This window comes from Drosophila bipectinata, chromosome 2R (genome assembly GCF_030179905.1).
Source record: "Drosophila bipectinata strain 14024-0381.07 chromosome 2R, DbipHiC1v2, whole genome shotgun sequence".
NCBI lineage: Eukaryota > Metazoa > Arthropoda > Insecta > Diptera > Drosophilidae > Drosophila > Drosophila bipectinata.
The window spans coordinates 17,946,527-17,974,039 of record NC_091737.1 but is presented as its reverse complement, the minus strand read 5'-3'; the positions used below and the strand labels follow the sequence as shown (position 1 = coordinate 17,974,039).

The window sequence follows — 27,513 nt, the reverse complement described above, 5'->3', positions numbered from 1 at the left end:
CCTTGCTGCCCGGATTACAGCAACCTGTCAGCCCAGAAGCAGTCGCACGATGATGCAGACAAGGATCGCGATGAGCATGATCATGAGGTCATTGAAGCCAAAGAAGTTAATCCTACTTGTCTTCTTGTCGTGTTATCCGCCGCCGCCGGATGCAAGCATATCGTGCCAGAAATCTATTAGTTGCCATTCGAACTCAGGTGTTTCATACATAACGAACTTCAATTTATATGGAATCAATTCATACGACATACTACTTGGATAATTTTTAAAACTTGGATACAAATTTAAATGTTGTTCCTAGTTCCTTTTTAATAGGCGACAAGGACGCTGTTGAAAGGACTACAACAGTTCGCGGTTCAGGTAGCGGCAGCGTTGGCAGGCCTTCGAGCAGCCCAGATACGTGAGGAGCATCATGAAGAGCGTGCATACCAGAACGATGGCGGCAATCACCAGAAGTATGAACAGTAGGCCATAGGCGCCCATTATGATAAGTGGCTCTTGCGTGGTGGTCCAGTGCATAATAGGCGATACAAGCAGTAGGCCATCCTTGATCGTAGTTCCGCTTGGTTCATCCAGCGAAGGACTGTCTGAATCATCAGCCATCGTCGGTTTTTTTTGTGGAAAAGTAGAAAGTTAGGAATGTGTAAACCAAGTAAAAATTTTAAATTAAGTCTAATGTCTAAGAAAGCCTACTCACTGAAGCACCCCAAAAAGTTTACTTTGTGATGGTAAGCTTTTTGTATGATGGAAAAAGTGATTCAATCGTCTGGGCCACAATCCCCGCAGTCGCAGTCACCACAATCGCCGCAACAACCTTCACCGCCCCCGCCACCACATCCTTCGCCGCAGCATTGTCCTTCCTCGCAGCACGCCAAGCAGCCGCAGCATGCCATCCCGCAGCAGCCGCACAGGAACAGCAGCGGCAGACATATGATGCAGAGGCAGACCAGGATCACCAAGATCACCATCAGGGCTATAAAGCCCCCGCCAAATAACCCGGGACTCCTTGTAGTCTCTTCCGCCTCGGAAACAGCTGTGTAAAAAATTATGGAAACCGTTCCAAATCCGTCGTCTCCTTGCTTCAGCGCTGCCGTTGTTGCCATTTCAAAGAACTGGGATTTTTTCTTAATATATTTAACAAAAATAACACAAGTGGAATTTATAATGAATCAAAGCATACTACGTAGGTTAACTGGCTGTCAAGATTCCTTTGCAGGACTGCAGTAGCTCGCTGGGACTTAAGGGCTTTGGCGCAGACCTACAACTCAACACAATTGACTGGCCAGTAAATATTTTACTTACTTTGGTTTACTGAGCCATATTTTGGGCTGCCACTGCCCGAGGCACTTCGGCTACATACTTATCCTAACAAGGGTGTGGGCTATGTTTGTTCCCAGGATTTATGCCTTCTTTTGCAGTTCACTGGGGCCACTCGCTGGATGCAAGGAAGTACAAGCATTTTATTTGTTTTTACATGGATTTCTTTTGTTCTGCCGACTGCCGTCAGCAGGCAGGCCCCTAGATTTGTCGTATTTTATGCTACAAATGGGGAAAGGACTTCAAGGACCTGGTGAGTTCATCTAGGCAAATCCTTGATTTATTACAAACAGTCCCACAATTTTCCAGGTTGTCACTTTTGCTTTTCGGCAACAGAAAGACTTTTCTTTTAATTTCTTGTTTCTTTTATTTCGCTTCATCATTTTCTTCAGTCTTCGTATAAGAAATAACATTTTGTTGCTTTTGCTGTGGGTGTTTCTATCATTTAATTAAATATTTTTGCGTATATCGTTATTATTAAATTTAAACTTACGCCTGCCTGGCTCTCGGCCCGTTTATACACAAACTGGGGTTTTATTTTATTATTATTTAGATTTCATTTTCAGAGTCCTGTTTCATGTTTTCTGTGATTCTGTGTGCTTTTCTAAATGCATTCCGTGCAGTGCTGCTCGGCTGCCTTTTGATTTTGCTTATTTTATTGTTAGTATACAGACATACAGTATATGTATTTTTTATTTCAGAAATATATATTTTTTACACTTGCTTTTCCGCCTTTTTGTGTGTGCCTGTGTGTCTGTGGCTATTTTATGCAAATACCGGTTAGTTTGGCTCGCTATTTGCGTTGCTGTTGTCGCCGCTTTTAATTAAATTATTATTCGCAAAATCAAACTCACAGTCAAACGAAAAACTAACAACAAACGAGCTTTGATTCCGAATTATTGTTTTTTAAAAATGATTTATTCTTAAACCAATAATCTGTGCATTTGACTAATGCCTTTAAATGCATTTCATAAATTATTTACAGTAATCGTACAGTGGAGCTATTTACAAATTATATTATTATTTTTTAACTTTGAGTTCTGGCTCACTAAGATTTAGATTAATGTAGGTGTTATAAGTTAATTTGTTTAGATTCCCGCCTACGTCCTCGTATATTGTCATTCGAGATGTTTTTTGTTCTCCACAGATAGGAAACTTTGGAACGTGGCCCATGAGGCTATCCCCCTTTGGCAGCTGGGTTCTTTCGGTTACTTTCGGGCTGGGCTGGACTGGACTATTTGGTCCCCATTTGGTTTCTTCTTGTGTGTTTTTTTCTGCCAGGGTAGGGGTCGACCTAGCATGGGCCACGTTCAGCAAAGCTTGAAAATCAACGAAGTCAAAGGTCCTTTAGCTTGCACACCCATCCCTCGCCTCTCCTACATGTCCGTATTCGTATTAATAATTATTTAAATTCACTTGTAAGGTCCTTACCCACTAACGCTATCTAGATATTCGAATGCAAAATGCCACTGTAACTATGAGTGTGAGAGAAAGAGTGAGTGAGACTTGAATGCAGCTTAGCTTACTTATGGTATTTTGGGGCCAGCATGGGTGTTTCTTTGAAATCGTACTCCCTCCTTAGGCTAGCGGTTAGTATACGTATCTTATGAGTAGTATCTGTTATGCGGTAAGTCATTAAGAATATTTGTATGCTTCCTATACACGTAGACATATCCCTTGTTTCATTTGACGCTTGTTAAACTTTGTTGCGAGTGACTCGACTCATTTCTAAATATTTTGTTAATCCAAAGAAAAAAATGCAATGCAACCTAAACTGACGAGTGTATTTGGCAGATGGATTGACCCTTTGACTTGATAACTTTTAAATTATTTACATAATGTTCTACTGGAGCTGCTTTGTAACCAAACATATGCTTTGACTTGACAAACCCATCATTGTTTTGGGCTTAATAGTAGAGGGTTTTGGAAGTGAAATTTAAACTAGAAATTAATTGTCACATCTCTCTGCCAAATACACCCTGTAATCATCTGCCTCCATCCTTAGGTTAGCCCCACACGTTCCCTGTTTTTCCTTCCTCTTCCTCCGGATGAGTCCCCAAAGTCTCCAGCTCAGAACTGCCCATTCTGCATACAGCCCCTGTAGTTGTTGTTGTTGTGGATGTGGTGGCTGTGGTTCAGCCCCACCATTTCCATATCCGTGCCCACCTGGAAACCCCTCTTCTCGCCCTGGCTACGGCCACGTCATACGTAGACCACGTGTGGCTTCGGCACCGGAGAGGGGGCTCCTCCGCCGGAGGAGGTGGTGGTGGAGTGGTTAAGGGCCGCCGCCTGCTTCAGCTTGGTCATGGTGTGTGTGTCCGGGTACTCGTAGTGGTCGAACCGCTCGTAGAGATGCTCCGGCTCGTCGTCTGCCGCCTCCTTCACGGGCAGCTCCCAGGGCTTCAGAGCCCGGTACTCGTTGGCAATGGTCTGGGCGGCCAGGTAGCGCTCCAGCTCCAGCTTGTCCAGCTGAGGCAGGGTGGCCTGCTGGTACTCGTGCCCCACGCCGCCACCGTGCGACTGCAGCGGAATGGTGGCCTGGTGGTAGTGGTGATGCGCCTGCAGGGTCTGGGCGTGATGCGGATAGTTCAGGGCCATGCCCAGGCCGTTGGTGTGATGGTGGCCGCCGCCCAGGGTCATGCTCATGCTCAGGCCCCCGGAGGTGTGGCCCTGCAGGATGCGATCGTGCACGTTTATGATAGACTTGCTCGTCCTCAGGGGTCCTCGCTCGTGGAGCAGCTTCCTGCGGCGCTTGACGAAGCGCAGGTAGTATAAGACACTCACGCCGATCATCACCACCAGGAGGCAGGTGATCACCGCGCACACCACCGTCACAATGTGGGCGGGGCAGGTGATCTCGCCCTCGCTCATTGAGAGTAGCTGCCTCCGGGTGCGCACCTTGTCCCGCCAGATGTCGCAACCGATCTGCTGGCGATCCATGCGCAGGATTCCAGTGTTCCTGTTCGAGGCTGAGGTGGCCAGCTCATATGCACTCGGCTCGGTGGTGTGCAGGGCATTCACGATGTGCTGATCGGCTATGTAGGCGGCCAGAGCAGCCACCCCGTCGTCCGTGCTGGCCACGGCGGTGGCGTCGTCCGCCTGCTCCTCGTCGTCCATCAAGCCGGAGTCGGCCTCCTTGGCCAGAGCAGCCACTGCTCCGCCGGCCGCGTGCTCCAGGCCAGGGTCTACTCCCTCGAAGTTTCCAGTCACCAGCCGCCAGAGCCAGAGGAGCGAGCAGTTGCACTGGAGCGGATTGTCGCCGAGGTAGAGCTTCTGGAGCTGGTCCACCGGGAACTGGGCGGAGTAGAGCGTCTGCAGGCTGTTGCTTTGCATGTAGACCTCCAGGATGTTGGGGTTGCCTTGGAAGAGGCGCATGGGGATGTCGCTGAGCTGGGGATTGTTGTTCAGGTGCAGGGTCTGCAGGTGGGTGTTGTCCACGAAGGCTCTGGAAGAAAGAAGAGAATAAGGATTAATAAGATTGATTTCTAAAATAATTCGATGGTTTGTAACTTTTGATAAAAGACTTTTCCCAAACCGCCCAAGCTTTCCCAATTTTAACTCCTTTGGGTCATCATTCACTTTAATGAATTCCGCCCTCAGTGCCGACAAACAATTCTCGTTCCCATTGGCACTGCATTTGGAATTCATCACTCCCGTCATAGTCGACTGAACGTCCCGAAGCGTCTAACAAAATGCGGCCACTTATCAAATCAATGCGCTTTCGGGCTGCAGGATATACCAGACGTGTGTATCCAGACGCAGGAGCAGGGATCCTTGAAACTGCAACTGCGACTGCAATAAATGCGTTCATTTAACATGAAATGCAGCCGGCAAGTATTGAAATGAAATGTTGCCTGCTTGAGAACGCTTAAAAGCGACAAATTCGCTTTGTGTCAGCGGAGCAAGTCGAGTCAGGACCTCCTACTCCTGCTGCTTCTCCACTCCGCCAAGTTGCTCATACGCCACGTTGCACTTACTGCGTTCTGCAGCAGCAACATCTGAAACTGGGATCGGTAGGGTTTGGTTCTGGCGTCTTATCCATCGAGTAATGCACTGCCCTACTCAGGGCACACATCCTCGCATCCTTGCATCCTTTTCTCCAAGTCAGCGACTTAGCGCGTTGACTTAACTTGGCAGGGATTTACGACAACGCTCCACGGAGCCCGAATAACATGCAGCTTGTGTCAGCTGCCGCCGTCGTCCTTCCTGCTGCTGGTTTCAGCTCCTTTAATTCCTTCCCTCCCATCCGTTCCCTCAGTCTATGCTCTGCCCTTTTTATTTCCCCTACATTCGTCCTGCCAACGCCGCTCCTGTTACTGCTTTTATTAAGTTGAAATAGACGCAGGCAAAATAAATCCATGTCGCTTAAGTCGGAGCTGACGCTGTCATGTGTGTGGGGAGGGTATGCCGGCTGAGCTGCTGGAACTGCTGGATGTATGTATGTTATTCATGTATTTCATTGCCTGGCGTTTAAGTTTAACGCTGATGCTACTGCTGATGCATCGTGCATTCTGCATAATTAAAACGAACGGGAATAAAAGATGGGACGAGTGCCAGGACGAGATAGCCGGGCGGCTAATTAAACCTCACACCGAGAAAAATACTGGTTTAAATCAATAGATGTAAACAGGAAAGGGACTCTGTAAGGAAGTGCAACCACTGCCTTTCCATTTGAAAGTTCTGTCTTGAAAATCTGTACTTGCAAATCCCCTTAACCTTAATTTCATCTCGAATACTGATTCAGACAACCCCAACCAGACACACTTATCATACGGATAGCTCCTTTGCGGGCTCACCTACTCCAGCACTATCTTTCCGCCATTCGAACATTCAATTTCATGGCAAGTTTAACATTTAACTTAACTACGTGAAAAAGAAGCTTCAATTGCAGGCTCTGGCGGGGAACTAGCGATCCCAAAACAAACTCTGTCTGCATACGACATAAGCCGAAATTTGCCCAAAACAGTTTAGCCGGCTGCGAGCCACACGAGCAAAAAATAAATTCAATTATTTGTGCAAATATTATGCAAATAACCCAGCCAGCGAGCTAGCGGGCGACAAACACAAAAAAACAACCCAAAAACGTGACACCGAAGGAGAAAACCACGTAAGAAACTTTTTGCAGGATTTTGCGGGCTTTTGGACTCTACAGGTTGATGATTTAACTCATCGCATCGACCTGTTGTTGGCTCTGGGCTTTTAAAGTGCAACTGCCTAAAAAACCAAGTGACAAGGCAAACAGACCGGGGGTCCTGGGGGACCTGGCAACTGCGATCCACCTCTTTGCTGTTTGGCTTTGATTTTGGTTGGGGCTTGGTTTTGGTTTTCGTTTGTTCGCCCCGCGATTCCAACTTCATTTTGCATGTTTCATGTTTTTGACTGACTCTCGTCGTCCTCCTCTGGGCCTCCTTTATTTGGGGGCTTTCTTTTTTCCTCCATTTTGTCTGCGTTCACCAACGTCAAACGTGCGGAAACGGAAATGGCTGCCATGTGTGTGTACGGAGTGTGTGTGTATGAGGCATAAATGTTTGCCTTGTTCCGTTTGCTTCTTTTGGGTTACTCATATGCAAATGTGTGTGCGAATCTGAATTGGAATTGCTGGGAATCCGATTGAAATGTTTGCTGTCCATGTTCGCTCAGGGTTCAGTCACGATTTCCAGGACTTTACAGCGTCAGAGTTCACTCACACTGCCATCCTGCCATCCCGCCATCCTGCCATCCTGCCAGCTAGCCTGTCTGGACAGTCAATCAGTCAGTCTGTCAAACAGTTTGTCAGTCGCTTTGGATATAGTTTTGAATGGCAGTCAATCCTTTCGTCGATTCAGCTCCGCAAATCCTCTTCTCTCTATTCATTTGATTGACATTTCAGCCACAACAAAATATGAGAAGAGATATGCTAACTCCCTGCATATGCGCTCCATTGACTGAGTCCGGGCACTCGATTTTGATTTGGACCGTAGGACCCAGTCCCGAAGTTCAATGAGCCCTGCAGACTTTCCTGGTTGACAACTACCCCGCCCCTGCATTTTTAAGCCCGTAATCTTGCCTGCCAACACGCAATCGACTTGGCCCAGAGACACATTATCAAATAATATGGCTTCGCAATTTGTTAATGACATTTTAAACGTTTTTAAATTACGCATACGCCCTGTAAGGTCCTTTAATTTGCCGCACCCATCCACCCAAGTGGGCGTTGTGACAGGAATGGCAGGGACAGAAAAAGCTCTCATTCCCGACCCTTTAATTTCACATAATTATAGATTATTTATGAATAACATTGCAGGCAAGTATCCTGCAGAAAAAAGTCATTCAAGCTGGAAGTTTTCTTTTTTCCATAAAGTGCATTGCAGACTGAATTCCTGAAAGGGAGATGTGCGACGAAAAGTGAATCTATTCTGCAAAGTTTGATTGGAATTTATGAAAAGAATTCCGTCGCTTTAAAAAAAGGTAAACTTTATATTTGTCATCTAATTATGTCAGAAACTTGAAAAACTATACGTGGAGAGCTAATTATGACAACATTTGTGCTGGCGACATTCTTCATGTTTTCCAATGAACGACAAGAGGGCCTAAAGTGGACGTTAAATGGAACTTTCAATACACACTCAATGGACTGCCATTTGCAGTAGAAAGTTAGTTTTTTTCTGGCCCCTAATTAAATGAAACGCTGCAGCATCGGGGAGGAAAATGTGTCAGCTTAATGAGCCAACAGGGCGGAGATGCCAGGATCTTAATAAACAAAGGCAGAGCCAACAACAACACAATGGCAGGACCCTGTTGAACCCGAGTTCGTCTATTTGTCTTTCACAAAAGTATGCAATGAATATTTTCGCGAGACTGAGTGCTTAAAAAATGCAAGCTAACAACAATAACAAAGGCCAGAGAAAGGGCTGCAGAAGACAGGAAGAAATTACGGAAACAGGAAAACATAAACATGTTGCCCTGGCCTGGCCTGGCTTGGTCCGCCCTGGCCTGAGCTGCCCCCTCCTTGCTCCTTTCTTGGCCATATTTTTCCATAAATTATGAGCTGGGAAGTATTTCAAGGTGGCAGCTACAGCAGCAGCTTGTGAGTAGCTATTATGCGTATTTACCCAAAAAACAGAGGCCAGGGGGTGAATTCTAAGACTGTCTATTTATGCATATGCATGTTTCCCAGCTCTCGGGTGCACTTGAAGCGGGTAGAGGCCTGACAACAAGGAGGGGAACTTAAATAATGCTAAACATTGGCATAATGAGTTAGCAACAGCTCAAAACTTGGCTACAGGTGAAAAATGAAAAGAGAAAGGGGCTGAATAGTCAACTCAATTATCGTTAAAGTTAGTTTATTACTAAAAATATTTAATTTCCTAATCCATTCTACACTCTGAATTCCAAGCCATTAAAGAACAACTTCCATGCCATTAAACTTCACTTAAATTGGATGAATTATCCCCAGGATTCAGAAGGCAGGGTCAAACATTTTTTGGGGAGCATGAAAACCACCCCAAAGCTGCCGCAAAACAAATGTCACACATGTCCTTCCCCACCGCGCATGAATTTTAAAACAATTAGTTTCAATTTTGAAATCCGCAACCAAATAAACCGACCGACACCTAAGGTCCTTTTTACCAGACACTGGCTTTCTGGCTATTAAGTCATGTTCACTTCATATTCCCTTTGATATCCTGCACCTCTGTCCTTGGGCTCCTGGTCCTGTGCCGAAGGGTTGTTTGCCCCACCAAACGGTGGGTGGGTGGTGGATGGAGTTTTGGGGACAACGTGCCGCTGCCTAATGAATTTTGCAAGGACTCGCGCTGATTGTTTAGGTGTAAGGTTTCCATAATGAGCAGCGATCTGATGAGGACGAGAAAGGATGGCAAAAGCACACACATGTCGGGGTTATGGGGAAATGTATCCTCTGTCGCCCCATAAACCTTGGTATCACCGTGCCGCCATCGCTGCTCTTCCGTCGTCATTTTCCCCGCAGTCCTTGACTTTGTAACAACCCAACAAACCTATCCGCATTTCAGATTTTCATTAACGCATTTGCATAAATATTTACATGTCCCTGTCGCTTGTCCTTTCGGTCTTTTGGGGTATGGGTTTCTCCTTCCACTTTTCTCTTCACTCTGACTCTGAAACTTTAAAGTGTTGCGCTATTTCCTTTAAGGAAAGTGTACGGTGAAGGTGGGTGTTCCTTTTTCCCAGGACGAATTGTTCGTCCGACCTCCTCAATATTTCTTCCTTTCGACAAATGAATTTTGTATTCGTTGCCTTTCCTTTTGTTTGAAGCAGGAAATTATGTCATGTACGGAAAAGTATGTCTTTGAACCAAAAGAACTGGCAGGACATATTTTAAAGAAACTCAACTTATATCCTTTCAACTAGCTTTCAACGCATACCCTTCAAAAATTAGCATAGGGAAGGAAAATCTGGCGAATGCGACAGTGAATCCTTTGGTTTGTCAGAAATTTAGTTTGCAAATCAGTCAACACAGACAGGACATACCACCGTACAGGACACACATGGCTGTGTGTGTGCAGATTGAGCAACAATTTCAACAGTCTGCGAACAAGCCGAGGGGGGAGGCAAAAGTTTACACAAGACTGAGACAGAGACCAAACAAAAGCCAAACAAAAAGCAAAAGCAATTACAAAGGCCAACAGACGGGGCTGAGGGCGGAGGGCAGGCAGCCAGGGTGGTGCGCAGAGGGTGGCGTGTGGCATGTACATGAACGAGGACAAGCTTCCACAAAACTTGGGGCAAGAAAATCAAACGAAAATTCCAAATTAAACTCATTTAAATGGCTTATGAAGAGCTGCCTCTCGCCTCTCTTTCTGCACATCCTCTAGCCATCTCTATCTCGCTCGGCACTTGTCATGTAAGTCATGTTAATGTCATTGTAAAGGCGGCATGTCGCCCAGAGGGCGTGGCACGGACACGGGCACGGGCACGAGGCATGATGCTGCCTCAACTGCTGGTGGTGGTTGATTGACATGGCCAAGTCAAAGGGGGTCTCCGCCCGACTCGCTCATTGATTTGATATGAAAATTGCCTGGAATTATTGAATTAACATATGCTCGAGTTGAGCTCAAGCATTTCTCTCATGCCACGCCTTCAGGCTTCTGCCAGCCAGCCGCCCACAACCACCCGTCTGGCGTTTGTGCGGTGGCATCTTATTACCAAAGCGTATTAGGCATGATTGATTGCATTGAGCAATAATGATTTGTCTGCCGCTTAGTTCTGCAGCTGAGCAGTACACTGGGAAAAATAAAACTCAGTTCTAAATCCCACAAAAGTTATAGTTTGCAGGAAATAACAACTAAGGCCCTAACCCTATGAGCCTTAAGGACTTAATCTAAACAAGCTATGCACAAACATTTCAAATTATTAATTTATTTTCAGTGCACTTATTTGCTTTGAGGTCCTGGGCGTGGAGGTCACGTGCAAGTGTGTGAAAGTGAATTGTATGATTAGTCGGAGGCTCAAAGAGTTTTCGAATTTCAATTGCCCATCCAAAGCCCATTTGTGAGCTGGGCTTCGACAACCTATTGCCTACTTAATGGGGCATTTAAAGATTCATCTGCCAAAGCAAGTTTTAAGGAAAATAGTTGGCGTTTAAACTCTACACAAGATAATTAAGAGCTTAGACTAGCTTAGTGTTGACTTTAGGTCCTTGGAGTTAAGTTCCAAATTATTTTATAGCCGCAACACTGAACTTTGGCCTCTGGAAGAGGAAAAAAGACGTAAAACTTTTGAGGAAGCCCGACAGGCTCTTAGGGTGCCTGCTGTCTTGTTTATTGTTAGCTCTCGCCCCGAGGAGCAAATAGTTTCGTTTTCTCTGACCCAGTTCGGGTGTTTGAAAAAGTTTGGAACAGTCGGGGGGCAACTTACCTCGAATCGATGTGCTGCAAATAGTCCAGGCGGCTCAAGTGCAGCTCGCGCAAATGAAACAAGTTGAGGAAGGCGACGGCGGGCAGCTGGGAGAAGCGATTCCCGCCCAGGTTGAGATAGGTGAGGTTCGAAAGTTTCGAGAGCTGCTGGGTGGGCACCATCTGCAATAAAAAATGATAGAGGTATTTCGTTTTAGAGAGCATTCAAAACAAAAATGAAAACTTTTATCGAGCTGAATGGATCCCATCAAATATTAATGCTGGCCACTCAGCTCAAAAACGTTTTGCGGTCGGCCCGAGGGTCGAGGGTCATCCCTCGAACCAACCCTACAATGGTAGAGAACTAGGAAAAAAACAAAAACCAAAAAACAAGTAACAATCAATAGTAAAGCGACTGCAGCGGAAGCGGAAACGCGCGTCATGTACTTCCTTTTCGGCCCGGTTTGCTGGCCCCTCTCCTGCTACCCTTTTTTCGTTACCAATCACTCGCTGGCCAACAAATTCGTCTCTGTTTTCGGGGGCAATAAAATCAATCTTGCAACGAATTTGTTACAAGCAGCAAGACAGCTTCGAGGAGTGTGGCATGCATAAAAGAAAAGGCTTCCTTTCGGGCGAAAGCTTTTGGCTGTAATTTTGGGCGCCTGTTGTGTTCACCTTCCCCGCCCTTCCTTTGTTAGCCCTTCATCCCACTGCTGCCAACTCCCTCCCTTGGCGTGTCGGAAGCTACGTGCCAAGCGTCCGGACACGAACACACTCTGCGATAACGTAATGAACTTCTAGGTTGGGGGCAGCCGGAAAAAAATGGCATGGAAAACCAGGAAAAACTGGGAAAAACACAGGGAGCAGTATGGCAAATGATTTCAAACGCAAGTCCCAGCTCATAAGGCACTGGCGAAAATGGTTGAAAATTAAAAAGCATTACGCATACGCAATGTAGGCCAGGCCGGGCAATTGTTTAACCAAATGGCAACAGTTTTTTCCTTCCACTTCCACCCTTTATGTTTGTACTGCTCTCAAAGGAAAGCGCCGACTGCTGGACTAATTAAAACGCTTTTCCCCCTGCAACCCCCCCTGTGAGTGGAAACTGTGGAAAAGTACCCGAAAAGAAAGTGAAATTATATTGACTTTGATTATTCAACTTAATTTCCCATTTCCCTTTTGCTTCGAGGTCTAAAAAGAGTCTAAAAGAAATGAATCTAATAAAACGCAAAACTTGAAAGCCAACACACTTTAACCCTTTCGACCTTAAACATTATTTATTTACCCCCGACGCACATATGGGGAAATTCTCAGAAAAGACAACATAAGAGTTTCCAGTATAACGATTCTGCAGTTGTGCATCGAAACGCAAAATTTATGCAATAAATGTATAAAAAAAAAATGAAAATAAATACACACAGTTCGCAGTAAAAATAAAATCAAAACTATATACATTTGTGTATCGGAATATTTTCGAAATTATTCTGTTTAATCTGAGAGATGAGTGCCGTGTTTGTGTATATTTATGCACTTAGTGAATAAAATCAACCTCCTGCCTCTGGTTTGCGAACAAAATATTTTTTTCCCAATTATGAAAATGTAAAATTGTGCACAAGTTATTCCTGTCCGTGCCTCCTATTCAAATAAAATGATTTTATTTGTCCAGAGTTTAAAACAGATTCAATTGAATCGAAAATGATGGAAAAATGGAATCACAGTTAGAATTATGGAAAATGTTTACTTTTTCCATTTATTTCATTTTATTTTGGATCTCTGTTCAGCAAATTGAGCAACATTACTATTGGTAATGGTAATCCTTTTGAAATTAATTCTCAGTCAATGGTATATGCTTTTCAGAGAAAGACCGCTTCATGTTTGAGCTTCAATTCAACACACTTCATAAATCATATTCAACTTTTGCATTCTACAGACTCCAGACAAATGCCCCTTCAATGCCGGCTCCTTTCCGGGAAAACTATGCAGATGTAGACAACAATTTTATATACTAGCCACATGCCAAAATGGGGCAGAATGTCGGTGGGGCAGATCCACGGATCCTGCACTCACCCTTCCCCGCTTCCTGCATAATAAAACAACAATCTGTCCAATGGGAAAAAGAATGCCATTTGAAAATACCCAAACAGGTTTGCAGGACTCGCAGGATGGGCGGTGGTCGGTGAGCGAAACGGGGGCGGTAGACCATGGCAGACCATATTTCAACTACAAAATGCCAAAAGGTATTTTAAGTAGTTTCGAACTGATTCCGAGCGCCATAAATTCCTCAGCAACGTCAGTTGCCGTTGACTACGCGGTTGCTGCTTTGGCTGCTGCCTCTACTGCTGCTGTTGCACCTGCTTAGAAATCCTTGTGCAGCCATCAGACAGGACATACACGCACACTTTATCCCGTCGTAACGACCATAAGTATGTGCCGGCCCGGGATTCCCGCACGTCCGGGCACGGAGTGAAAGGAGGCGGATCCTGGACTCGGTTGCGTTGCATCCATCAGTTTGCATAAACAGTCGGCTGCTGTTGCCAACTACACCTATAACTGCACTGAAGGATATATTTTTACTTCTGTCAGGAGAGATGCTTCTTGAAAGGCCATTCCTTTCCAGATTTCTCTCAGTGCTGTCCTGTCTCTGATTACATAAAAACGCATATCTGGAGACTTTCTGGCTTGGGAGGCCCCTCGTTTCCATGTCTCTGGCTGTGGAAAAGGACGCTGGACATGCAATTTCACCTTTGAGCCTGGGGATTTATGCTCAACTCGACCGAAAGCTCTGCTACCGTGTTCTAATGATTTGGCCGTCTCGTTTAAAGGACTTGCTTTAAGGCAGATATTAAAGAGCGATAATCGATAGCATTTCACAGCACTATTTGGCGTCTAAATCTCCAAAGACAGTGTAGTTTGAGCACTCGAGTTCGAGATTCTTCGCATTTCTTTATCTTGACCTCCGCAATTTAAGTTCGACGCTCCTGCAGGACTGTCTACTGTCTGCTCGTAAAGTTGCGGGCTTAAAGCAAGCTCAGTTGCCAGGAAACGGGCGTAGGAACTAGAATAGAGAGGGGGGCGGCCTGAGCAAAGACCATGCAACATCGCCCACTGGACTGGAGCGGCAAAAACGGCAGAAATCAGCCCGACACGGACATGTTTGCATGCATAAATAGCAGAAAGGACATGGGCCGGCCGAAAGGACTCCATTGCCGAGTGCGTGTGAGCTAGTGTGTGTGCGAAACACGAGAGTTATGGTTATTAATTTTGCGTATGCAAAATGCAGGCAAAACTCCCAGCCAGGAAGGACCAACTTAAACGAGGCAGGGGGGTTGGGAAATCCGCTTTGGCAAAGTGTTGCTCACAGGATTTCGTCCTGGCAAAGTGTCTAAATTTATGAGTCAAGCCAGGCACGAGTGTTTGTTCAATTTCACACTTGGGGCTTCGTTTAAACAAAACGGATTTTAAATATTGAGAAGGGGTTGATTTGTGATTAGGAAACTTTAAAATATATATCATAAATTATACTAACCGTTAAGTTATTGTCGGCCAGATCCAGATGCTTCAGCGAGATGAGTCCTTCGAAGGCGCTGACGTCGAGCTCACTCATCACATTGCCCCTGAGACTGAGCGCCAAGAGCTCCTTGAGTCCCTCGAAGCTGTCGTTCCGGACGAACTCAACCAGGTTGTCGGACATGTCGAGGGACTTGAGGGCGTGCAGGTGCCACAGATTGGTGGCCGGAACGTCCAGCAGCCGGTTGTTCCGGAAGACCAGCACCTCCAGGGTGCCCATGCCCTTGAAGCAGTTGTCTTCCAGGCTCACGATGTTGTTGTTGGTCAAGTCCAGCTCCACGAGAGCGGCCAGATCGCTGAGGGCCGTGGGATGCACTGTCTCAATCCGGTTGAAACTTAAGTCGAGCAGCAGCAGGTTAGTGAGTCCTTTGAACGCATGCTTGTGCAGCGAGCTGACCAGGTTCCGACTCAGGTTCAGGGTTCGCAGCTCCGACTGGTACTCGAAGTTCTTCGAGCCCAGCGTCTCGATGATGTTCTGCGACAGGTCCAGGATCTCTAGCTTCACGTAGAAGGGCAGCGAGTACGCCAGATTCCTTATCCGGTTCAGGGTGAGATTTATGTACTTGGTCTCGGGATTCAACTGAATGGGCACGTCCTCCAGGGCGGCGTCCACGCACAGGGCCCGATTGTTGGCCTCCCCGCCCAGGCACTGGCACTTGGAGGGGCAGAAGGCCCGGCTTTCCAGGGGCAGGAGGATGAACAAAGACAGTAGGAGGCAGAATCCTGGAATCCCTTCGCTTAACCAGGACCTGCTTCTGCTTGTGGGCGTTGTGGCTGGTGTTCTTGTTGTGGCTTGTTCTCGGTTTGCGGCCATTTTGTGTTGACTACTTGTTCTCTTCCGCTTCCGGTTCAATAATTATTCCTCTTTTCCGGTTTGTGGTGCCTTAAAACGTTACCACTTGTTGTCGGACATGTTGGCTTCCAAAGAGCGCTGTTTAAATAAAGAAAGAAGGACAAAATGAGTTAATATTAATATTGTAGTACAATAGACCCTTTCCCCTTCTAGCTGCTATTTCCAAAACCCTAGTTCCTTGCCATTCCTGCTGCCAATAGAGTATCCTTGGCACTTGCTGTGCAAATTAGCGTAAATTTTAATGAAGATACTTGGCAATTTGAAATGGGATATTTTAAAGGACTCAACGTCGGCTTCTGCATTATTTTCACACCTTTTTTTGGGAGGAATCTTTCACTTCGAGGTCCTTTTTTCGTGGCATTCACGAAAAACTTTTGCGGCAAGTACGACACTGCAAGATTTATGTGCATAAGTTGGTGGCTAATATTTCATAAAAGTCGAGACTCAGACAGAACCTGAGAACTGCGCACCGAGAACTGGTAGCCGAGAAACGGAGAACCGTAGAGTCGGCTTAGTCGGGTCTCTAGGCGTTAACTTTTTTGTGCTGACAACTTTGCATTCGAAAGTTGCTGACTTACCGGGACAGGGCCGTCGTGCGGGGCCTGCTGACAGGGTCTAGGCCCAGTCGGCTGCATTTTATGGCTTATAAGTTTTGCATAATGCAGTCTGCCAGAGCGTCTAATAGTTGCGGCCATTCCAAAAATACATATTCATAAAAATCAAGGAGCAAACGGCAGACAGGACTAGATATTTAAGCAGAGAGATGCCTGGCTTTAAATTGGTGTATACAAATCCCCAATCCTCTTACGCTGGCAGCCCCCATTTAGACGAAATTACATGTTTGCCGAAAGGCAACACTCAATTAAGTAATTAACAAATTATGAACGAGGGGGGCACAGCAGAGGCTGGCCTTTCAATTCCATTCGTGAGTCTGTCTTTCGGGCTCCGATTTGCATACAAAAGCACAGACAATGGACCGAGAAGCCCTGCCCTCTGACCCCGCCCAGGCATACACAGCGAACAATAGCCCTAACTAGCTGTAAAGCAAATAATAAAGAGTTAAACGCAAACTTTTGAGGGTCCATAATGTCAACAAAAGTTGAAAGCCCTCGCACACACAAGGCGTGTGTGTTCCGCAGGATCCTCTGAAGCCTCGCCGCCTCAGCCCGCCCACTCGCCCATTCATTCATTCAGTTTTGTGGTTCTGGTTCATATTTTACGCTTCAATAAAATTGGCAAAAAAAAAAAAGTCCAACCTCCTCTTTGCTATTTTTGCCTTTCGCTTGCCTCTTTGGGCTGCAGTGGGAAAAAAGTGAAAATTGTGAAAAATTCACTCCCGTGTGAATTATTAAGTTTCACATGGCAGTTGCTCTTGTTGTTTTCTTTCTTTTACAAAAATACAAGAAGGGTGTGGGGAGAGTAGGGGGTGTGCCAGGGTGGCTGTGTGTTTGTGTTTGTTTGCAAAAAGCACACAAAGTTTTTAATAAACTTTCGCACGCCAAGCGAACTCAACTTTGAAGCAACCCTCTGTGGCCCGCGCCGCCGAAAATGTGTGGGGCGTGGGGGGCTGGAGGCCTATAAGTGGTTGGCGGGGTGGTAGGTGCCACACAAACACACACACAAACAAGCATGATTTCATTGTGGCAAATATTTTGAAAGCAAACTGCCTGCCCGTGGGGGAAAGTGGCCGAAAGCGGCAGTCGAATGGTTCGGGCCATGTCAAAGGCCAAACAACAAGTCCAAAGTTGGGCCTGCACTTTGAGTGCAAGCCAGAAACAGATCGAACCCGGCTCGTTTTAATGGGTTAATTAAATAAGGCCAACTAAGAGTGTCAAAGCATCAACAAGAAGGACATGCTCCAGGACTCTTTTCAAGGCAAACAAAAAACTGCAGCCTGGCAGAAGCTTTTTTAATCAATATTTTCGTCCTTAACAGGCTTATCAATTTTTGTACAAGTTTTTCTCCAGGACTTACAGTTTTAAGCCGGCCATAATCCGAGATATTCCTTCCGGGATTTTCTCATCTCATTTAGGCTTGTCTTCTGGTATGGCCCCTCCTCCGAGATCTTCCACCATATTCATTCAGTTTATGACTGCAGCTAAACCAAAAATCCAATCAACAAAGTTGTATGTGCTTGCCAGAAATGCCAGGACCCAGGACACCTCCCTCATCCTCCCCCTCTCCCTCTTCAGTTTTATAAGCTTCATTTAATTATATTGACATTGTTGGAGTCTGTTTTTTGGATTTTTTGTCTCCTGTTTCCCCAGGTGGGGAGCTCTAGGAGTGACACCCGAAACCGGAAACCCGAGGGGCAGCCAGCATCCTTATCCCACGTTCCTCATTTGAACTTAAATGCCATAAAAATGGGAAAATAATGTCAGAGCGTGGGCGGGAGGGGGAGTGGCAAAAAAGGCACCGGAGCAGAGCAGAGCAGGGCTGAGCAACAAATGCTGATAATAGAAATAGCGAGCGAGGAAAGCCAAGGACTCTGTGTGCCACGCATAAAGTTTGCACATAAATTTTCCAGGAAAAAGAACCGCTGAGCATGCCATTGACTTTAAAGGCCACAAATGGCAGTGGAGGGGTCCCGCGTGACTGGGGGGGAGTCGAGGTGAGGTCAGGGTTCAGACAGGCAGCCAGAAGGAAGGAAGGCATCCTAGCAGGAGAGCCAAGTCAAGTCAAGCAATCAAAGGTGAAAAACTTTTGTGAACTATGCGAAGAGCACACAAAGTCAATATTAATATTCACTTACTTGGTAGCCGGGGTCTGGGGAGGACGGCGGCGGAAGGTCTGGGAAGGGTCGGGTGGGGGCAAGGGATTCGTGGCAGGGGCAGGGTAGCCGACTGACAATGGCCAGAGTGCAGGCAAATGCCAAGCAAATTGAAAATGCGACGAAAAACGTGAGATGCTGTCTTTGCTCGCCCCGCTTTAGCTCCACACGGAAAGAAATAAAGAATCCCCAAAAAGCTTGACAATACAATAAGGAAGAATTCTTCTCCAGAAGAAATAAGCCATCTAGTTGAAGAAATACTTGTAGCAATTTTATTTTCTCTCTCTGTAGCAACGTGCCCGAGTGCGTTTATTTTTATCAAGATTAGCATTTGCTCCTCTTCCCAGAGACCCCGAGACCGGGGCTGGGGCCTCCTCCTGGTCTTGCCCCGCAGAATTATTGGATAGGCAAACACTCTTCCCTGGCAAAACAAAGAAACGAATTCCCAGATTTCGCACGCACAAATTGTCCGGGGTCTCGGGTGTCTATGAGTTCTCCTGGCACTTGCCATCAAAGATGAATTGTTGTTGTCACCAGGGAGTGCAGTGGCCAGAGCTTTCCCAGCATTTTCCCGCCTCCTTCCCATAATTAATGCAATTTTTGGTCGCTTGGCAAGAAAAGTCTTTTGTTGTTTGGACTCCGAGGCTGGCAATTAGGAGGCTGCCAAAAAATCAAAACAACTAAATGGAAAATTGTGTCTTCTAAATAGTTGATGCACTTTGGGTCGATTTGCTGTTTGTATATTTTAAAAATAAACTATTTTGTTGTACAGACGACATAAGCTCCTTAGTCCTGACTAGTCTTCTTTAAGCTGAGCCAGGAAAATAATGTTAAAGCCTGGGAAAATAAAAACTTTGCGCATATGGGATGCGGCGACCCTCTACAGGCCAAGAATTTTAATTTAATTTGGTTTTTTTAACACTTTGCTTGATTTGCAACAGCCCCTCGTACTCCCAAGAAGCACCAAATGGCTTAATAACCAGAGGCAGCCCTTGCCACTCCTCGCGGCAAATGCAGACGCCGTGGCAGACGCCAGACGAGACGCCATGCGGCAAAATAAAAACCAAAATACAACAAACAGCCATCCAAAAAAAGAGGAGCATGGGCGAAAAGAATAGTTGCTCGTGTGAGGTATTTAAAAATATATATGTATGTTCTTATATATATCTGTCGCCGTGTATATATCATTCCGCAGAGTGTTTCGCCAAGTGGCCGGAGAAGTACGAGAGAAATAATGCGACAATTGCATTAAGTCTACGGAACAAAAAAGACACAAGAGCCGGCGAATGAAATATTTTATCTTTATATGCAGTTTCTGTGTTCATTTCCAGGCTCCTGCTCGTGCTACTCTTTTTGTTTCGCTTTTTTGATGCTGCGGTCCACTAAATGTTTAAAATGGTTTAGAGATCCTTAACTCGTTTTTATTGTTCCAGGATAGAGTTGGTTGAGTTGGTGGGAATTGGAGCAAAGAGAACCAAGTTTATGCTTCCGTTTAAGCCTGAGATATAGGATACGAAGGAGATGCAATCCTTGGGAGTTACCACATGCTTACTGCAATAGATATTAAGTGGAGCTTGAAGAGTTTTCCACTTTTAAATGTGGGTCTTTAAAGCTCTAATAAACCACCATCCTACATCGCTCATACGTCCTGTTGGACAATCTAAAAATCGATACTTTTTTGGTAGTCTGTTCACGAACATACTATACACACAGGGAGAGAGTACAACGCACTTTGCGTTTTGGCTGCTGGCACAGAAAAAAGGAACCAGGAAATAAATGAGCCAGCTGGAATGGTGGCTAAAAAAAAACAAGCTTTAGGCCACTGGCACAATAATTTGGCACGCAAACCTTTTTTTCGCCCTCCAACCCCACAGCACATGCATAAAAAATGAAGAGAAATACATTTTGGGCTCCGGACTCCCGAGTCCCGAGTGCCGAGCCAGTGGCGCACATTAAAAAATTGCCAAAGTCAACTAGAGGGATAAAGCAAACACAAACACACACAGGCACTGAGAGAAAGTCCTTGGACCAGGATACCCCCTAGTCTCGGAGTAGGTCTCTTGGTGCGGTCATAGTTTGCTTTGCGGATAAACATATAACAATTAGAGACTCGCTTTGCTGGGTTCTTTTGTTTTGTTGGATTGTCCACTTGGGGGTTGCTTGTTTTATATTTTTTGGCGGGGAAGGGGTAGTGGCAGGATAGGGGTTAACGAATGGGTTAAGGGACCATCGCACATACGAGACGCTCTGCGCTCCACTCGGGGCAGTCAAATATTTAAGTAGATTTCATATTTAATTCACTTTAAGGGAGTCCCTATTTTGTACTTTTATTTTTGGAGAGGACGACTATGCAAATGAGCTCCGCCATTTGGGTCAAAGTTCAGGGGGCGGGCATGTCTGTTCGAGGGGCGGGCGGTGAGTATTTATGGGCCCGAGTATGTGAGTTTGAGTTTAGAATTCAAGATAATGTGTGTGGGTCAGGTCGGGATATATGGCTGGCTAGCACCGAATAAGAGAAGGACGAATTAAATGTACCAGAAAATTAAGGCGAGCAGTTCTCGAACCGTTCTCCTCTGGCACTATTTATTAACAAACAAAAGTTGCACAAGTTGGCGCTTTCCCAACCGTTTCCATTAAGTTTCTGTCACAAAAATATAAATTCCCCATACATCAAAAGGGTTAAACGAGAGACATACTTTTGCCCCGTCCTCATGCAAAATATGTTGTAAAAATTTTACAGTCAACAAACATAAATTAATTTAACAAATGAACAGCGCCGAACAGAACTGAACAAACACCGAAATACGACAGAGGAGAATCCCAGGAATTTAACCTGAGCCCATAAATTTTCCTTCCCCGGCGAAGAAACAAATGTTCATTAATATGCCAGACACATCTAGGGCAGCCCGGCAGGGGGCAGAGTGCGGCGAAAAAGCAAAGAAAATGTGAAAAACTAGGGGGACATGGAATTTTTGAGAATTTATTAATTGGCAGCTAAATAAGTGGAAGGAATTAACATGTTCATAATTTTATTAGCACAAAAATAAAAGGGGCAAGTCACTGTTGGGCAACAGAAGGGGGGAAAATTAAATTATGCAATAAAAAAATAAAATTAAAAAAGTTAAATGTTTTAAGGGCATTTCGCAGATTCCAGTCCCCCCATTTAAATCAATAAATTACAAAGGAACCATTTTGGAATTGACATCGCTTAATGCCAGCTGTTGGTGTTCAATTCCGCTCAAGTGTCTCACTTTCCAAGGCAGCCACGCCCCCCACACTGCCGCCAGATGAGGGCGTAGAGGGGCGGGGGCGTAGCCAAAGGAAGCACAAAAGATCTGGATTCATGGCCTTTTAATTGCAACTGGCAGCCGGAATCGAGAGGAATTTTTCGGGGGTCGGTTCATCGATTTTCGGGAGTTTTCCGCTTGGCTTTCCTCGCTTTTCTTTTATTTTTTTCCCACATACAGTATATATTTGGGGGAAAAGCAATTGTTAATTAAATGGGCATGGCTCTGGCAACCTGTTGATCCAAGCCGGGTGATTTACGGCCAAAAGTTTCTCCTTGACAATTAGGTGTTTGAACGCAAAGACTTCTTCCCGTACCAGTTTATTTAAAAACATGCAAATCGATTTAAGCCATAAATATTTTTCATAAGCCAAGGGGAGAACCTTTTCCGGTAAAAATAAATCAAAAGCAAACTCAATGAAAATCAATGAACTGACTCTGGCAGGACCCGAAAAAAATTTTTCGAGCCATTTATTTATAACAGGAGGGCAGCCGCAAAAAGGTCCTTGTAAAGCGGTAGGATCCCTTCACTCACGCACATGTGAGGCGCCTATAATTGAATTATTTTACGCATAAAGTTTATTTATTCATGGCTCCCCGAATGCAGAATAATGGCGGAGGAAGCACGTAAATGTAATTTAAATTTATTTAGTCAAAGCAACCCGTATTTCCAGGGCAACATCGATCCATATTTGCCGAATGCACAATGGGAATTTCCATTGAAAATCGGCTTACTTGGGCCACTTGCGCGGAAAACCCGTAATATTTAGATACTTGTTGCTTGACATCGAAGCCAGTAATGTTGAATTTCTTGCCGCCTGACTTTGACGTGGATTTAATTAAATTTTTGTCAAAACTTTGGCCAAAGAACTAGGGCAGGAGGGGCCGAAGTAGCAACTGTTTACTGGAGTGTGTGGCCCCCGAGGCGGTTCGCAGATTCGCATTGTTGGTCTTGGACTTTTACTTTTGCTTTTACTTTTGCTCGGATGCTCGCCCATTTCCCTATTTACCTTTGCCCTCCCAGAACCCACATCCTCTTTGCATTTTTTGCGGAAATGGCAAGAGCTTCTGGAAAATTTCTGGAAAAGAGCTCCGTTCTGGCATTTCCGTGTTGCATTAAATTCTGTTCGTCCCTTTGCTTCCTCCAGCTTCGAGGTCAGGAAATTTGATGAAAAGTCTCTTAAATCTGCTTCTTCAACAGGTGTGAGGGCAGCAAATTGGTTTCATGCGCCATTTCCGCCAAAAACTAGGACTACAGAGTTGCTAGCAACTAAAACACTACGACTTACCTTTCTGAGGATCAAGTGTCCTCCAGTGGGAGACTATCTGCCTGGCTGGCTGACGGCAATTATTTCATCTCTCTGGAAATAGAAAAGGATGGAAATCTGGGTCAGGAGAAGTGGCAAAGTTGTGTTTGAAAATCCATAAAGTTGTGTCTTGCAGCCGGTAATTGTATCGATTGCTCGGTGGAGTGTGTGGCTCTCCAGGACCCTCATCTTGCCGCCGTTGAGCAACCAATTTGCTGGCAGCTCTGGCCTGTCAGCAAAGTTTTCATCACTGTCAACGGGGCTAACAACTTAACTGGGGGTTTGGACACCGAAAAGGTTGTTGCACATGCAAGACGCTGTTGCACACGAAGCCAGGGGCGGTGGCACGCAGGCCATTCAGGGTTGCAGGCAAGGAATATTTACTTTATTGAAAATAAAAAGAGCACACTGTTTGGCAAGTCATCTAAGCTTCTTCCTGTTTTAATGAGTTGTTTGTTTTGAAATTAAAAGACAGAGTATTAGCTTGCCATCCCTGATTTCTTGCCAGGCCCTTGAGCCCCCCACAAGCCGTGCAACGACCGCAGCAAACAGGACACAATCAGGACACGAACTAATCGGCACATCAAAACGTCAGGTGGCATGTTATAGATTTCCTAGCTTCCCCGTCCAAGCACCAACCACTTGCTTTTCTTCGCTCCAACATGACGTACTGTGTATGACCTCTTGTCGTGGGGAAAAACTTGGTTGCTTTGCTGTCAGTTGGGTTTACGTTTTGGAAAATGTTGGAAAACCCGCAGCAGAAGCAGAAGTATGGCAGAAGCAGGAGCTGGAGGGGCAGATTCGATTAGAGGCAAGCAGGCGAAGCCACCATGCAACATTAATGAGCAGCATACACTGTTTGCACTGTCGAATACCTGGCAGCGGAGGCACCGTTGCGTATACTTGATCTTGTTACACGCACAGCTAAATGTCAATTTATTTGCCACACTCCAGAACACTAAGCCGACAACCTTCGTCCGTCTCCTTCGCCGGCAAGCCACCCTCCCATCACCGCCTGTCGCTGGCTGACGAGATGATGTAATCGATGGCTCTGCGGCTCTCGACTGACTTTCAGAGTTCTCGGCAATTTGATTAAAATTCATCGCCGGCAATTGAATTATGCTGGAAATTTATGCGCTTGGGCGAAACTTTTTAATGATTTTAATCATCATTTATTCTAATTACGCAAAATTATTATAACGAGAATCATTTGGAAACGTAACCACTTAGGAGGCATTGAGCGGCGAAAAGGGTTTAGATTTTCACAGCTTTAAGACTCGTTTGAGTGGAAATGAAACACTTTTATAGACCACAAATCCGTGTCTGTATTACTTTTCCTTTCTGGATATAACTTCTAAGGACCACCCGGCCACTACCTTTTTCTAGCCCATTGTCTGCAGTTCAGGTGCATTTTACGCCCTGTTTATGAGGGCGAGGAGTCCAGAAATCCCCGTAAATTGAAAACGAAAGTTGAAATGCAAACAAAGTGGGAGTCTCGCCCCACAAAGCCCGAAATATTATTTTTATGTAACCTTCAGTGTATTTTCCCAAGCAAACCGCAGACGACGTTACTTTTTTTGCCTTTTACTTTTTCGTCCTTTTGGTCACAGCTGACGGTGAGAGCCTGAAAGTCAATAATGCCGATAGACGGCAAATAAAAATTCCCTTTTGGGCAACAGCACGTTTTTCGATTTCATTGCTTTGTTGTTATTGTTTCGGGCCAGACAAAAGGGCGGCCGTCTGGGCCACGAAATGAATGCCAAAAGCAGCCACGCAGCAGAAATTCTGATCCAGCCATCCCTTTCGGCCATTAATAAAACACCAATGATGGCTTAGACCCTCCCGCTGAATCCTTTCTCCCACTTACCAGCCACTGGTCGCCTATTCGCTTCAGCTATTGCCAATTTCTCGCCTGGCTTTGGCTTTGACTTTGTGGCTCGGCTTTTGTTTTCATTTCAATGCCAGACACCGAGCTCAGAGTGCCAGGACTCTGCAGGATCCAGGATTCCGAGGAGTTACAGTTACCACTGGGAGTCGAAAAGCGGAAAGGTTCGAAAGCGGAAACGGAAATCGCTGGACAACTAACAAGCAGCCGAAACAATTGGCAAATCTCCGGGTTCTCCATTTCGAAAGTCAAAGCCAGCGACCAGATGGACCCCTAGAACTTTGATTGTTTGATGTCTAGCCTGTATTGTTTCTCCGCTTTTGCTTTTCGCTTTTTTCAGCGACCAATTGGCAATTATTTTAGACAAATAATTGCTCTCGCCAGAAATTGTTTGGGGAACGTGGCTGAACTCCCAAAGCCAGTTAACTTTGTGTCTCTTTTGGGAAAGGAAAGTCGCTTCTTAGCTGGACTCATTATACACTTTTACAAAAACAATAGTAAACAACATATCCTCTAGGTTTAAATTAAGATTAATGCACGAATCCTTTAAGGCATTCCTCTCCAAAAAGTCCTCACCAGGTGTCTCATCGGAAAATATGAAAAAATGAAAGGAGCCAAAGTGGGGAAACTAGAAAAACCCACAATTTTAGGGGTGTATCCAGGGAAAATTCGAAAAATTTAAACACGATATTTAAATAATGTTTTGAATGAGGAAAGTCGCTTCTGGGTTTGCTGATGACAAAATGGTACTTTATTTCCAGATCGGATACCAATTGGCAGAGCTATGACCATCGGAAGCAGCAAAAGTGGGGAAACTAGAAAACACGAATTTTTATGAGGGTACCCCTTGGAAAAAAATCGAAAAACTCGAAAAATTTAAAAACGATATTTAAACAATGTTTTGATTGAGGAAAGTCGCTTCTGGGTTTGCTGATTACAAAATGGTACTTTATTTCCAGATCGGATACCAATTGGCAGAGCTATGACCATCGGAAGGAGCAAAAGTGGGGAAACTAGAAAACACGAATTTTTATGAGGGTACCCCTTGGAAAAAAATCAAAAAATTCGAATAATTTAAAAACGATATTTAAACAATGTTTTGAATGAGGAAAGTCGCTTCTGGGTTTGCTGATTACAAAATGGTACTTTATTTCCTGATCGGATACCAATTGGCAGAGGTATGACCATCGGAAGGAGCAAAAGTGGGGAAACTAGAAAACCCAAATTTTTTTGAGGGTACCCCTTGGAAAAAAACACGACAAATTTAAAAACCATATTGAAGCAATGTTTCTAATGAGAAAAGTCTTTTTTCGCGCCTTAAGTTCAAGCCGTTGTAAATCACAATGTTTCCGAATGTAACCTGAGGAACTCCTTCGCACTCGTAAAAGTATTTAGTTACCAGGCCTGAGGAGCAAGTAAGCGCTTGTTGTGACGGAAGCCGCTCAACTTAATTCAAAGTTCAGTTCCACTAACTGGTTCGGGTCGAGGAGGTGTGGTTTTTTGTGATTTAGAGCCTGGTGGGGGAGACTCTGCAACATGAGACACTTGAGAAAGAATTCGCTTCTGCTTTCAGCGGGAGAAACCCAACACCCGCGTGGGTGGAACAGGGCTTTAAGAGGCCAGAGAAGGAGGCGGGCAAGCTCGTATTTTGAGCTTCATTTGTGGGTCATTTGCTAAGCAAAAGCCGGTGGTAAGCGGATTTTAAATGCTTCCTAAGTGGCCAGGCAGCCTTGTTGATTTTACACGAGTTGTGAATGGCTAATTGCCCCGAGAGTAAATCCGTCCAGATTATTAAATTATTAAATGTTTATGGAGTTGGTAGAACTCCCAGTCCTAGAGGTCCAACAGTGGCACTCTAAGGTAATACAGTGTATCTGGCAGATATATTCAATCTGCTGAAGGAATCGAGCTCGCTGACAGTTGATTGAACACTTTTTGAAATGACAAAAACGCCCCACGGGTGACATTTCTCAAAACACTTTACTGCGTCTGCCCAAGAGTTTGGTTTTTCCTCGATTTTCCTGCGAGCTCCGGCCCCTTCCGCCGGGCACCTGGTTAGGTGTTGCAACCTTGATTTACGAGTCAGAGGATATACAATTTTTGCATAGCAGTGGAGCAGTGGAGACGACGGTGGAAAGAAGCCAACGGCCAATCATTAAAACGTCGGCATGATGACTTCGCCCCCTCGCTTTCAGTCCCCCCTCGTATCTGGCCCAACTTCTCCCACTGCCGGGTATCCTGAGGCTCCTCTCGCGGTTTTAAATTACCATTTTAATGTTGCCCAGTGCTGCTGATTGATGTGGTATGATGCTGATGCTGGATGGCTGTATGGTGGATGGTGGATGCTGAAGCTGATGTCGAGATGCTGTTTTCAGGGGCAGCAGTCAAAATGTAAATGCTGTCGCTGGGAGATGAGGAACGTTTTTCCACCTAACAAGCTTTTGGCACTTTTTCTACAGTCTACAGTCTGAAGTCTACCGTTTTTTCGCTTTAAAGCCATAAAATAGGCAAAGAGATTCTTCTTTTTAATGCCGGATCATAAAAAGTGAGGCTTTCTTACTCTGTTTCCCTCTAATTTGGTTTTCCGTCACCGTCGCTCCTCACCTATTAACAGATACTTTGGGACACTTCATTAGGCCCCGGCTGCTGTTCTGCCGTTCAGATGATTTGAGTTATG

The 27,513-nt window shown here is 45.3% G+C and overlaps 1 protein-coding gene across 2 annotated transcripts in view; it reads right to left on the bottom strand.

The window, feature by feature from the left end:
- Window positions 1–200: 200 nt before the first annotated feature.
- The window catches only part of Fili (Fish-lips), a 67,007-nt gene continuing 39,694 nt past the window's right edge, over window positions 201–27,513 (bottom strand). The window contains exons 2-6 of one of the 2 annotated variants that reach the window (XM_017241220.3): window positions 22,934–23,005; window positions 14,695–15,666; window positions 11,191–11,351; window positions 698–4,762; window positions 201–587 (exon numbers count right to left, since the gene is read on the bottom strand). In XM_017241220.3, the coding sequence (XP_017096709.2) occupies window positions 3,520–4,762; window positions 11,191–11,351; window positions 14,695–15,549 (2,259 nt within the window). In that variant the 5' untranslated portion in view covers window positions 15,550–15,666; window positions 22,934–23,005 and the 3' untranslated portion in view covers window positions 201–587; window positions 698–3,519. Of the gene's footprint in view, window positions 588–697; window positions 4,763–11,190; window positions 11,352–14,694; window positions 15,667–22,933; window positions 23,006–27,513 lie in introns of those variants that run through there. The other variant, XM_070278423.1, reaches the window with a different exon arrangement.